The sequence below is a fragment of the Camelus dromedarius genome, chromosome 1 (assembly GCF_036321535.1).
Source record: "Camelus dromedarius isolate mCamDro1 chromosome 1, mCamDro1.pat, whole genome shotgun sequence".
Classification (NCBI taxonomy): Eukaryota; Metazoa; Chordata; class Mammalia; order Artiodactyla; family Camelidae; genus Camelus; species Camelus dromedarius.
The window spans coordinates 109,030,635-109,045,419 of NC_087436.1; the positions used below are offsets into that span (position 1 = coordinate 109,030,635).

General features: G+C 37.6%; 1 protein-coding gene across 3 annotated transcripts in view; it reads right to left on the bottom strand.

The window, feature by feature from the left end:
- SLIT2 (slit guidance ligand 2) overlaps positions 1-14,785 on the bottom strand; it is a 347,629-nt gene that overhangs the window by 41,432 nt on the left and 291,412 nt on the right. For all 3 annotated transcript variants that reach the window (XM_031436793.2, XM_064487795.1, XM_031436800.2), the window contains 3 exons: positions 3,958-4,082; positions 3,721-3,818; positions 2,304-2,443 (listed from right to left, as the gene is read on the bottom strand). In XM_031436793.2, coding sequence (XP_031292653.1) covers positions 2,304-2,443; positions 3,721-3,818; positions 3,958-4,082 — 363 coding nt within the window. The remainder of the gene's footprint in view (positions 1-2,303; positions 2,444-3,720; positions 3,819-3,957; positions 4,083-14,785) is intronic.

A 14,785-nucleotide genomic window follows, 5' to 3' on the forward strand; every position in this document is an offset into this window, starting at 1 on the left:
CCAAACTGTCAAACTCCTCACTGCCCAGAAAACCCAATCCAAAGCTGCAGGGGTAATATCTTCATGTTTTGTATGCTCTGAACTGTCTACTGAGTGCAGTATTTTTGTTTGTCCTTAGCCCGAATTAAGGCAAACTGGTATTTGCAGGAGACGTAACTGAAAAGGCTAGAAGAGTCTCACTCAGTTCCTGTTGAGAACCAAGTGGTTCTTGACGAACGGTCATGGCAGGTTCCCACATGACAGCTTTTATAGATGTCACATTTTGGCTGAAGGGTAGCTGTGCTAAGCTCTGGAGTTGTTTGGACATGTTTCAAAGTAAGAGGTCTGACCCAGGGAGATGAGCTTCAGAATACTTCTCTGAGGAGGCTGCACTGAACTGAATCACTCCGGGATGGAGAAGACATGTTCAAGAAGATGAGGTGTAGGAAGGGAGCTTGGAAAACGAAGGGGGAGAAGGTAAGACAAAGACTAGAAGAAATGGAAAAGGAATGAGGTACAGCAAATCTAAAACAGCAGATCCCTCCAAACCAGCTCAAGTCACAAATTATCATGAAAAAGGCGTGTGAGCACTGGAACACAGCAGCGCTCTCAAGCCTCAGTTGTCATCAGTGAGGGGTTGTTCCCAGTGTCCGTGCTCAGGAGCACACTGGCTAACCAAACTGCGCTTGAAATGCTCGGCTTCAATTTGTCCTGGTCAGAGTAGGTTAGTTTAAAGAGGCCTCTGACATTAAGTGAATTAGGTTCTTTCTATAATGATTAGAACAATGATGGCATAAGGAGATATGTGGTACTGATTTTAGTGCAAGCATCGGGCTGCTGGTACAAGGCTACATTAGCCCATCCAATAAAACTCAGATTCTCAGGGTAGCTCCAAGGGCTCCTGAATCTGTGCTCAGGCTAATGGCAAGTCTCTGAGGTGTGACACAAGTAATACTGGTATGAAGGTCAAAGCTATGTAGCACCTAAACTCTTCCTAGCCATGTCAGATGGGTGCATAGCAGAGAATTCAAATTTTGGCCCCTAAGGTGTCCAAGGACTGTGTATATATATATTTTATAATAGAGCAACTGATGATATAACACGTTCAAACTTCTACTGGAAATTTAGTGTATTACTTCACATGGCATCAAATGGCTCAGTGGTGTGAAAGGAAAAATCACACCACTGAAAAAGGCAGCTGCAGAATCTCTCAAACAGACCCGGGGTATCAAAATAGGAATTCATTATTCTATTGAGCATTTTTGCATCAAGAAAAATACCTCTTAAAATGCAAAGTGTGAGTATTCCATAAAAGCTTAAATTTCAATGCTTTTTAAACAAGTCCCCAGGAAAGTTGATCGTACAGGTGTGCTTTCACTCTTCATGTTTAGAGATGTTAACCTCAGTCATCCAAGTAGCTACATCACCCTCTAATATTCTTAACCATATACGTGGAAATAAAAATGATTAATGAAAAATACCCAGCCAAATGAAAATGGTAACTTTGCAGAAAGTGACAGAACCTATTTCTTCATTTTTTCTTACAAACATAACGTGTATCAATCTCCTTTTCTCTATCAATTCAAAAACTAGATGGTCTATGAGGCAAACAAGATTGCAGCTATGAAGTTTCTTATTCATAGGCACAAAAAATCAATCAAAATAGATATTCTGACGTAATAGGGAAGTCATAAACTTGATGTTGACTTTATAGGAAATTGGTTTATCCAGGGAAGAAGTTTAGCAGTTTGAATCATCTTATGAGATGTATCACCTTTTTATCTTGACATTTCGTATCAAGATACAACAAAAGGGGGAGATGATCTCATAAGATTATCCAGAGTGATCAGTATCTTCCTGATTGAGATTTATTTTGAAGGACGTGAGTTACTAGAGGCAAATACTCATTAATGAAGAAACAAGGATGGACAGGAAGAATCTCAAGTGCTTAATTATGTTTTGACTATGTTAGGATATGCCCCCTTTTCCCATACGTATTGGTGGGTTGGTCTGCACTGGAAAAACACTTTGCATGAAAATGACATTTAGTTGTGGGAGTAAAAGCTTCAGCATGATAACTTCCTTTGAGCTGGGTAGCATGACTTTATGATAGATGCCTGTGTTCTGACTGAGCTCACCAGGACTTTTATTTGGTTGGCTGAAATCATCTTTAACTCTGTCTATTGGTACATTACACCTAATTTCCAAAACACCTGTCAGTTACTGAATAATACAATGGTTTACTAAACACATGCAGCCGGGTGCTGATGGTGCTTTCAAGGAGATACACAGATTGATGGCAGAGCACTTCCTAGTCTTCCTACCTGTGTACTCAGGTGGGCAAAGGCACGTGTAGTTATTAATTCCATCGACGCATGTAGAGTTATTTTCACAGTCATTATCTTCACAGTCATCAACATTGATTTCACAATTTTCTCCTTCAAATCCATCAGCACAAATACACCTGAATGCCAGGGGAAGAAAAGACAAAAAAAAAAAAAAAAAACCAGACTTCCTGAATTTTCATACCATATGGTCTAAATATTAAAAAAAAAACTAAGTACACTCATCAATTACAGAGATTTTAATGACAAGAAATTGATTCTTAAAATGCTTCTAAATGACATGCTGTAAGCATCAATTTAAGGTAATATTCCCCAACCAGAAACAATTTGAGAAAGAAAATTTTTGCTGGTGGCAAGACGGCATATGGCCCCATGGTCCTGTAAGTCAATAAATCCAATATATTTGCAGATCTAAAACACGAGCAAAGTTTAGTCTACAGCCCCAGATATCCTAATCTCGAGATATGCTCTAATAAAATAACTCATGCTTCTTTGCTCATAAATGAGAAGGAATGGTTCTGTGTTTTTTTTTTTTTTAATTACAACCCCTATTACCTTATGTGTAATGTTCTTGATGTCTCAAAGCAAAAAAGAAATCTGAGAACAAAACTTTGTTTTTCTTGCAATTATAAACGTGTGAATATTCTCTTTATATCTCAACAAATACAATTCTTTTCACTGGCATAAACCATTGTACATTTCATCTTGATAGGTAGAATAATCTTTGAGTAAAGTCTTGATGAAAAGACACAATTTCATAACAGAATGCACTAATGAAGTATATTTATTATAAAATGTGATACTTGTAACAATCTTTAGCAGTAGATTAGCACTCTTATGTGAAATTATGTGTGTCATTATAAGAACTTTCCTTCATGATTTACTCAGTACATCTGAAGTAATTGTAGTGTATGATTGAATAACTCCAGAATAAAAATGTTCACAGCATGGTTGTCTGCTCATAGTGTGGCTTGAAAATAATTGTTAATGTTCTGTTTCAGTGGGACCTACATTTTATCATTACCCACTGTCCGTGAAAGCAATACATAAAGTAACAGATAGGGGACTATCTGCAATAGGCTATTTGGCTATTAATTAGCATGACAGAGCCACCTCTTTATCTTGACCTAATCTGACTTGATTAATCATAATGTATGCATGTGAGAGGTTTTAAATTTCTTGGCTTTGTAGCATCCTGAGTTGAGAATATTTCAATGTCTCTATTTGTTTTTAAATTGAAATAGCTCTGAGACACACTAATACATAATTTTCTTCTGAACAGACTTCTGGCATCCTTTTAAAAATAAAGCTCTTGGATTTAAAAAGGAAAAATGCATGTTTGCTTAGTTATTCTTGCTCCAGTACTTTAGACACAGATCACAGACCAGCGACCTACCAGAATCCATCTTTTTCTCCTTCTTTCAAGTGGCAAGTTCCTCCATGTTTACATGGGTTACTGATGCATGCATGAATTGGGACATCACAGTCCTGGCCCTGGAGAAGAAATGGTCAAGTAAAGTTAAGTGTAAATAAAGTCGTTCTCGGCTCATAGAGAAAGCACCACAGTAAGATGAGGCCCCACCAAGGAAAGCTACGTTTTCAGCTCTTAGTTCCCACAACAGCTTCTACTTACCTTGAAACCATACGGGCAGGTGCAGCGATAAAAGTCAACGGGATCATTGTTACAGGTGCCATCGTTTTTACAGGGATTTGATAAGCAGGGATTGCATTTAGCTAGAATATTGACATCCACAGGACCTGAAAATTAATTGAAAAATATGAGGAGCGGATGCTTTCTGTTTCCAATTCACTTGGAGTTATTTCAATGCCTTAATGTAACAGTAAATTCTGTAGAAAATTATTACTGTAACACAGCTATGGCTAGATGTGCTCCTCTTCCACGTCAAACCAGAAATCAGCATCACGACACTGTCTTTAAGAATGGGTCAGGAAGTCGTTTCATTGGGAAGTAATGGTGACACTCTTGGACCTCAGAGTGGGACTCTGGGTTGTGAGTGTAGGTGGTTAGGATCAGACGTTAATGATGCCAACGTCACAGGGTCAACCCACTTATTAGCCAACTAGCTTATGTGGATCTTTCCACGGCCAGTGCCTGCAACTTCATTACTCAGCCAACAAGCATGGAAGGGTACGCCCTGGATCCCAAAAGAACAGTGTGTGTGTGTGTGTGTGTGTGTGTGTGTCTGTGGGTGTGCTGGGGGACAGGAGGGCAAGTTTTATGAATAAGTACAAATTCATCCACGCAATTAAAAATGCCTCAGTATGCACCTGCTCTGATAATCTTAGTTCAGTGCTGTATTTTCATACAGGAGATACAAACTACCACATTTCTGTGGACAAAAATGAACCAAAAATGAAACCTCCATTATATTCGCCCTCATATCCCTTTAGTTCTGTTTGTCAGTACGTTAGCACGGGCACGTGATGGGTGAGAATTTCGTGTCTTCCTTGCCGAGAAGGAAACACCGCTGAAGCGGTCTCTACTTGCAATTTTGGGATAGACGTTAAAAAAAGAAAAATCTCGTGGTCCATGAAAAGTCTAGATTAAATATACATTCAGCTGTGGCCACTTTCCTCTGGCTGCACAGATCTGTTCCATAAACGGCCAACAATGTGGCTACTGCACCATCCTCGATAAAATTTTGTTCCATTGATGCTACTTCTTGCTCTGCTTGTGAGAGCCCACTAGGCTGCCTTTTGGCAACTGATGAGGACACTGTCAGAGTGACATTTTTACATTTAAAATACAAATATATTATAATGTAAACATTAATTGTATTTTTGCTTTCATCACCAATCTCTCTGAAGTTCCTCAACCTCACTGGAACAAGCAGTGATAACTCTAAGGGCCTGATTCATTGCACATCACTTCTAGCAAAGTTATCTGAGTCAACCATACAGCACCCCCGACGCTACCATCATGGCTCTAATCTTCTAAGGTCTCTCCATCCCGAAAGCTACACGGCTTGTGCTAATAGAAACTTCCGTTAGTTACATTCTTCTACGGATCTGTGTTTTTATCTTGGTAAGCCACTGGTCTACTGACAGAAACTCACGTATGAAAGAAAATGTGAATTAACAGGGTGGCCACTAAAACTCTTCGTATCTAAATACTCCCTTACCCTGGGAATTACATGTTCATAGAATGGTTTTGGAGTATAATCCTAAAAAGGATAGCATTCTATATTGTTCAGTTTTTCTATCAGCTAAAACCCTGAAATATATTTACATACAGATTCCTGTTTCTTTTTTAACTACCTGGAAGTAGGTGACAGTTCTGAGGATGACTGTATTAACTGGAAGGGGTGTTGTTTGTTATGAGTGACACCACCGTCACTATGGGAGGTCTTGCCAGTATCCCCTCCAGTTTTTCTTGGTACCAGAATAACCAATGAAATTGTTGCATCAGATCGTGGCTGGAAAATTTCTGGGATTCATACTGAAGTGAGCTTCATAGAAATTTAATTTCTCACTCCCTCACCAACGTATTTATCAAATGAATTTAGCTATTCAGAGCACTGGAGAAGTGAACGGTGGCAGTTAGAGCAATAAGTTAAATTAATGTAATACCCCACAATAGTTGGTTTTGTGTTTGCAAAAATGATCACATTTAGAATCAGCGCTAGGAAAGGAAATATCTAAATGGTAATGGCTCTCTTGGCTGGGCTAGAAGAAAGAAGACTCTTGGAACAAAGGCACAGAATGAGGCAGCTAAGAATGTACACCAGCAAAATAGCACGTCAGCAACTGCAAGGACTGTAAACATTCATCTGGCCACTTCCCAAGACCTTGAAGAAAATTGTCTTTTAGTCTATTTCTGTGCTTTCAAACCCTGTCAGGCTGTGGTTTGAATGGAGGGGTTCAGGGTTGGCAGTGTCTAAGCTTATTCTGCAGAATGTGACATTTTTCAAAAATTATGTTTGAATATTTGGATGAGAAGCTAGAGATTGTTTTAGGGGGAAAAAAAACTGGGTACATTTTTGAAGAATTATTTTAATAAAGTATTCAGATCACAAAACTGCCAGGCTGAAGTAGTCTCTGCTGAGTTTTTAGCACAGTCAAGATTTATTTAATAAATATCCACTGAACCATAGCTGATTAATAAGCACTAATTTCTCCACTTTTTTCCAGGACCAAATTTGGTTTTTGATATAGCAAATCCTACTCAACTATTTTTAGTCTCTGCAGTCTCTTATGGTATAAAAGGGAGATCGTTGCTCTCTTGCACATATTCATTTTAGGAACAGGAATCAAAATAACACACTTTTTTCCAGGTGCACAGGTTTCTCCTGGTGATTTCTTAAACCTGCTGTTTCGGCGGCATCAGGATTAGGAATATATAAAATACCGAATTTTAACTTATTTAGCTTGGTAAAGCGGATTACTACAACTACCATTCTGTTTGCTTTTTCTTTTTTCAAATCCCTCTTTTAAAATAGATTCTTCAAAGAGAATTTCTTATTTCCAGTAGTTGAGTTTGAGTGACAGATAATTCAAAAGATGTTTGTGAGTTATGTAATATAAACTCTGAATGGCAGCATCCTTTGATGTGGCCAAATGTCTTAAAATGATATGATTCCTTTTTTCTGTTTTATTTAGATTCTAATTCCACCAAACTAAATGTCCTTCTAATAATGTGATTTTTACATCCACCTGGCTTTTCTAAATCTGCTTATTTCTATATTCTAACCCCTTGGGACTGTATCCCTTGTAACTGGCTCTCTTCTTTCATTCATCTTCCCACCCACAGTTTGCCTTTCTTCTAAGTCTATCTTCCTTCTTCTCTTTGCCATCAACTTGTGATTCATTTTCCATCCAGGATGCTTTTTCGAGATCCTCTCCTGAAAGTTCTTATTCAAGGGTAATCACATCTTTAATCTGTTTCTATAACAAGGAGATGATATCAGAGCCAAAGGGAGATGCTAAATCAAGTTATAATAAAATGGTAGAAGAGTCAGAGTAGCTCTCTACGAGCAAACCAACACGTAGGGAATTCTGCACACTCGATTAGCCCCAGATGAAGAGAAGGTGCTCAGGAACAAGAATCAGACACGTTTCTGATCACAATGCACAGAGTCTTAGTCAGAGCATCAGAAGTCAGTCAGGCCAAGGTAGTGAGCTAGATGTGTTCCTTAAGTGTGTGGAGTCAGGAGGGTAGTGGTGGTCATTTCAATGGGTTGCTTTAAGCATTAAATGAAATGCTAATGAATTTTGAGCACAGACTATAGTAAGAGCAAGCACAAAGGCCACAGCAACTCCTGACATTCTTGCCTAGACTCCAAAGAAGGCGGGGTGCTAGGAGGACATGAGCGGTTTACTTACAAGGAGAAAAGGAAAGGAAGTCTTCCTCTGCACATTTGTTCAAACTTCAGCGCAAAGGCAAATTCGAGCTTGGTGTCTACTCATTCATTACAAGCTCACTGAGTACTTTCTGTCTATGCCAGAAGCTTTTGAAATTTGGGAAAACTCTAGGGGTTACTATTATCAAAAACATGGGAGAGTGGAAAAGGGCACTGAGAGATAATTTCCCGTTGGGTAGCAACACCTAGATTTAATGATTTTATGTTTTTAAGGACTGCAACTGTGATTTGCAAATTTGGCACGGACAACCACCAGACGTAACAGCACAAAACTAAGAAGGAGAGGTTCTTTTTGCTCTTGTATTGCTGCTTGGCAAGGGACTACCACTTGCTTGCTGATACAACTTCCATCTTCTAACTTTCCTCCTTCCAAATGTTTACCAGTTCCAAGAAATGTTAAATCACTGCCAACATTAGCCCTCAAAAGATGTTTGCCATAAAGGAGAAATGAAATCTAGCCTCACGGATACAAATGTTACTAACGACATTGAAATGATGGAGGCCAGTCTAGGATACCTAGATTGATTTAAGATTAGGCCTTGATTTAAGAGAGTCTTGTAGCATCAGCTGTATGGATTAGAGGTGTGTTTAGCTTAATAATTCAAAGGGGAGATGAGTAGAAAGTTTGGTTACCAATTTGTCTCTGTCAGTTACTTTAATCTATAATGGAAGAACTGCTGGACCTCAAATCCATTAAAACTTGTAGACAGACTTGCTTACTTGACTCAAATCACTAGCGATGCACCTGACACCAATGTTGCCACCCACTGAAAATCATGTCTCACTTTGATTTATAACTGAAAGCTCCAAACAGAAATTTCTAACTATACCCCAGGGTCTGCCTTCATTCTGGTGTCCCTTGGACATATGGGTCAAATAACAGAATCTTCCAGTATAAAGTCAGACGTCGATCAAAGGCAACTGAGGAAAAATTAGGGGATACTGAGCACAACTAACGAGTAATTCAGCAGTAGAGACACATGCATCAACTACAGAATACCGTCTCAAGAGCGTGTGGAAAATGGGACTGCACGTTTTGGAAGATGTGTTTTAAGGTCCTGGCAAGCCAGCAAGGGGCTGGAATTCACTAAGTGAATAGAAATATGAGCCTGAAGATTGTAAGAAAAGTCATGGCTAGATATCTGAAGCTACTGGGCTGAAACCAATTAGTTTAATGGAGCTCAGGAGAGTACCTCACGTATGCCAGTATTAAAGACTGGATAAGAAAGAGATGCCAGCAAAGGGATGAAGAAGAGGCAACAAGAATGTAGAAGCAGGAGCTGTGGCCACTGTCTAAGATGTAAAGAGGACAAAGAAGCCAAAAAGAAGCTCCTGAAATTGGCCAGAGGGAATCCATTGGTCTCCCTGTAGTTTCGGAGGAGGGGAGGACATGGTCCTTAGGTGTTGGGGGATTAAAATCCTACAAATTTGCATTACATAAATGGTTAATCAAAAACACGAAGATGGGTAATGCACCTCTGGTATCCCCTGGTCATCTGCTACATACACATAGAAACCTGGGCCAGTAAATCAACTTCTTGAGTCACACATAAACGAAAAAGAGCAATCATTATTTTTTAGAATTATTGCATCAGAGAGAATATAGACGTACCATATCTAAGAATAAAAAATAATTGGTTTTCATCACCTATTAAAATAAATGTCTGTTAAAATTTTCACAGTGTTTTAAGTTTAATACAAGTATAATGAAAAATAACCTGTTTGTTTATAAATATGGTGCCTAACTATGTGGAAATCTGAATTTTTCTTAGGCAGTGAGTAAACCATAATCCCCTAGAGCTAAGGTTATTTCAGAATTATAACTATGTGCTAGCAATACTAAATCTGAAAATGAGAAAAGGACTTGACCACGTTCTAAATACTTCTTCAAAACTGCTCTAACTAAATTATTCATCACTTCAGTTTGGGCTGAATTATTTAATCACTTTCATACGTTGGTTAAGTGACTACGGACAGTATTAACCAATAATTCTGATACACAAAACAAAAGGCCTTCAGCTTGTCAAGATCATCCCCCAAAAGGAAGACATCAATTTCACTGAAAAAAAAATGACAGTATTACAATATTATTAACTAAGAGATGTGGAATTTTTCCTAGAAATTCTAGAAACTAGAGGATTCTTAACCTACAAAATTAGCAAAAGAGATCAACCATGTTGGGGTAGAATGTTGATCATTCTAGGATATGAAAAGTTCCCAGGTTTCTCAATGCCTTAGCTGATCTTTACCGATAAAGCAATGAAGTATGCTGAGCACCGTATCTCTGCCTCCTCACTGGGGTTCCTGGCTACCAGACACCTGCCCATTTGGGCTGCTTCCTCTCTTTTGTGTTCCAGACTCAATTCCACTTGACTCACTGTAAGATCTCTTGATGCCCTGATGGACTTGCTGGTATCAGTTATCATTCCACAGCTGTTTGGTTTTGATACACTTATTAATACTATATATATATTTCTATCTCTAAACTTCCATGTTATTTTTAAATTATCTATTTAATAACTGTATTTATCAGCAGAATATAAGCTTCATGAAGGCATTTTCCCCCTATTTAATACTGCATCCTTTTTAAAACAATTTTTATTTATTTATTTATCATTGTATTATTTTATTTTATTTTATTTTTTGGCAGGGGGGTGATTAGGTTTATTTATTTCTAGAGGAGGTACTGGGGATTGAACCCAGGACCTCGTGAATGCTAAGCACGTAAGCTATACCTTCCTCCAGCACTGTACTCTTAATACCTTAGGACTATGTCTGATACCTAACAGGCAATCATATAATAGTTGTTGAATGAAAGAAGGAACATTTGATTTGTTTCCATTAGACTGCTCACTCTTTAACACATTTAAGTGTTTGATAAATGTCTGTCAAATTAAAAATGAACAATTTAGTTGCCTGTACAGCTAAAACTTCCTAAACCAAGAGCAATATAGGGAATACTAGAAATTAACAATAGTCTACATTCCACAGTGACATTTTCAATGAAAAACTGGAGAGGGCAGAAGCCTCCATTTTTTTGAAGATTGCTTGAGCATTTTAATTTCATCTGATAGTTAAAAGATGAGGACATGGCATTTTGGTTATAACAACAAGTCATGACCATCTGCTTCCATTCAAGAATGCCCTAATCTTGGTATTAATTAAATATGCTCTGCCAATTTATTTCATCCAGTTCATTTATTTCTGTTGTGCACTGAAACTATGAGATTATACCACAAAGAATATACTATGAAAAATGTAAGATAAAAAATTGTATTGAAAGCATTAATTGCACAAAATAATAGCATTGCCTTTTCTAGTAGAGAAATTATTTAATTATATTTAAATATAGCTATGTAAACATGTTTTCAAATAAGCACTATTCATTTTCCTGCTGTAATTTGAAATCACATATTTACAAACTTTAATATTAGGAGTATGTACTTACATGATTTTCATGAATAAATAAAATATTAAACTGGCATAACTATGGGAAAAATTAAATTGACATATAAAAAAACCTCAAATTATAAAATATTTAGATAAGCATCATTTTATTGCTTTCAAGTTCATAAAGCATGTAAGCTCAAAAACACAGTACTCAGTAGATTTCCCAGAGTTAATTATTTTAATTAATAGATTAGAATACTTTGCCTCTGCTAATCCATTTATGACGAGTAAATATTTCTCGCAAAGCACGTAAGAGTGGTTCACAATATTTTGACAAACACCGAGAAATGCTGGCACAGAACACTGTGGGTTTCAGTGTTTGCCATCTCTCTAAAATTATGTTAAGTTATAGAAAAACTGAGTCATTCTTACAGTTTGCTAAATGTAATTGCATTATATTTGTTGAGTTCTGAATGTCTACACTTCTTGACAACTGGTCTACATCTATGCTGTATACCTTGAAATATCTGTGATATGTTAATTTGATAACTCAGTGAATGTTAAACTTATCTACCACAGTTCCAGCATTTTCCTTTACCACAGCTCGGCTCCTGCAGGTCCACCCACCTAGAGCGCTGTCCTCACACTTGACTGCTTGTCCAGACAGCTGACCTAGACACTCTTGTATGAAACCTTTCACAGCCACTCTCCTCAGACACGATTTCTCCCTCTGAGATCTTATAGGAAACTGCACTGTCCAATGGTAGCCACTAGTCACATATGACTTTAAGTTTACATTTAAATTAAATAAAATTAAAAATTTACTTCCTCAGTCACAGTAGCTACATTTCAACAACCACACATGACTAGAGCTACCATACTGGATAACACAGAAAACAGAATTTTTCTATCCTTGCAAAAAGTTCTACCAGGCAACACTGATCCAGACCAATTTTCCTTCTAGCGTATTTCCATTCATGCTACACTAAGAACATAAGATGTGATTAATGAAATAAGGTCAAATCAGTGAGATAAATTTTAAGTTAGACATTTATGTATGTGTGTGTGTATTTATGTTTGTGTGTATGTATGTGTTGTACTTCTGGGAACATTTACTAAATTAATGTGAACTATGATGCTCTAAGAAGAATATCTTGAATATCTCAAACTTACATTATCATAAAATACTTTGTTTTCAAGAAATATCTCCACAGAATGCTAAGCTTTAAGAATTACAGATAGACACCAGCATTCTTCAAGATAGAGTATGAGTATGCCTGGGTCCAGAAAGTGTAACAGAATCAGTCTGCAGTCTCTCAACTTGCCCATATGATCTTTCTAGAATCGATCTGCCCAATAACATGGCTACAAGTAAGTTTTTATGTTAGGGTCTCCCCTAGCTCCCCCTTGACAATCATCTGCACTTTACAGAAAAATGATACACCTTTCAGCCCACCAGCAATTTACCATGGGGCACCGCCCCAGGGGAACATCTGTGGCTGCGAAAGAATAATTTAAAGCATTGGTTATTTGCAAAGGCTCTTGCAATCAATGCACATAATCCCAGAAAGGCATTTCCAATACAATTTTAATTTCAATTTTAAAAATAAATATTAACATATTGATAAATAATTATGCTGTTCTAATCAATGTTGCACAAGTATTACTGGCAATAATTAATTTTAAGGAAAAAATTTAAAACTCACAGATCTTTGGTGGTAGGGAATTTTAAAAATTCAAATTATATACATATTTTTGGTAGCGAAGAATGATATAATTCTCTGAGGTACTGGAAATAAAAATTCAAGGAGAAAAATAGAAGTTTGAGGAAAAAGAACAACTTAAAATATTGAAGATCTTGTTCTATTTTTTCCCCAAATTAGCTATGATATTTAGAGTCCACCAAACATATTTAAAAGTACATTGGAAGAGTTTTGTTTTAAATATTGATATTTACAATACACTGCAAATTACATCTCTTGTAACCACTTAGAACTACAAAAAAAAAATCAGATGCTCACTTAAAATGTTTGGAGGAGGGAACATAGTTTTTAAAACTTCCTTCTTTTGTCAATAAATCATGGCATGTTGTCCCACGTCATATTTTGGTTGGTGTTTTGAAATGTTATAATAAAAAATTGGCAGCTAACCTATAATGAGTGCTTACTGTAAGTCAGTCAAGCATGTTTTATGTATGTTAAATAAACTGATCCTTTTCCCCCAGCTTTATTGAAAAATAATTGGCAAATATAATTGTGTGTATTTCAAATGTGCAACCTTTGATGATGTGATATACATCCACAGTGTGGAATGATTAACACTCGCAAGATAATTAACACATCCATCACCTCACGTAGTTAACTTCTGTGTGTATGGAGGGAGAATGCTAAAGATTTACTCTCAGCAACTTTTAAGTATAGGATACCATACTGTTAACTATTGTCACTGTGTCACACATTAGATTCTCAGAACTTGCTATTCTTATAACTGAAAGTTTGTACCTTTGACCTACGTCTCCACATTTTCCCAGCCCCTGGAAAGTACCATTCTATTCTCTGTTTCTGTGACAATGACATTTTCTTTCTTTTTAGATTCTTTTTTTTTTTTAGTTTACATATAATAACTCACCTAATCTTAACAAAACCTTTTCAGGTGCGTTCTATCATCATCTCTGCCTGTACGTGAGGAAACTGAGACACAGGCTGATTAAGCTAGTAAGTTACACAACCAGTGGAAAGGGAGGCTGGGATGTAGGCCCGGCTAAACCAGGCTGGGCGTCACCCTGTAACCCATGTGCAATGTTACCTGTTTAGAAATGTTCTTCCAGCCTAAACATTCAAGTGTGGAAACCTTACCTTTTCAGCTAGGTTTGCAAACATCTGCATGCTCCACAACACCCAGGGTTTAGTTTTACGCCTAAAACGTGTGTAATAAACCTTTGCTGATTATACATTTAGAATCTTCAAGAATTTCTCTCCTCTATCTAATAAGTAAGAGCGGTAATCTCCAAACATCTAAAATTAAGGATGGTAACCTTCTATCCCATTTTTGAGGAGGAACTTCCATCCATACATTTGACTAGAAGTGGAAAGACACACAAAACAAGTGGAATAGTGGTTCTCTTTTGGTATTGTTAGACATTGTTAAATTTGGTTCTTGAGTTTTTTATTGTTTGCATTTCCCTATTCTTTGAGATTTCTATGTTGGGCATAGATCACTCTTGCAATAGGCGGAGAAATTATTTGTTACCGAGACACTGTTTGGCATTCACAAGTACGGAAAACAAAGGGAAAGCGAGGGATACAGATGCACAAGGAACAGCACGGTCCCCAGAGGAAGAGGGTAACACAGGATGTGAGTCGGAGGGTCTGGCCTGAACACTGGGAGGGCTCACGTCTCCTTACCTGGCATTGGGAAGCCACAGGGCCCTGGCAGCCCTAGGAGCGGGGCCCACGTTCAGACAAAGCGGAAGCAAAACATTTGACTTGTTAGAGGCTATGAGAGGAATTTCCAGAAATCACGTACTTTTCATTTCCTCATATATTTTAAAGACAACTTAGTCAATTTCCAAAGGATTATCACCCGATTGATCTGAGAAGCCTAGTTCTTTCCTTGGGCTCCTCAGGTGACGGCTCTGTCTTCCCCAAGCATGGGAGGAAGTGGTAGCCACTGACTGGCAGTTTTCAGCTC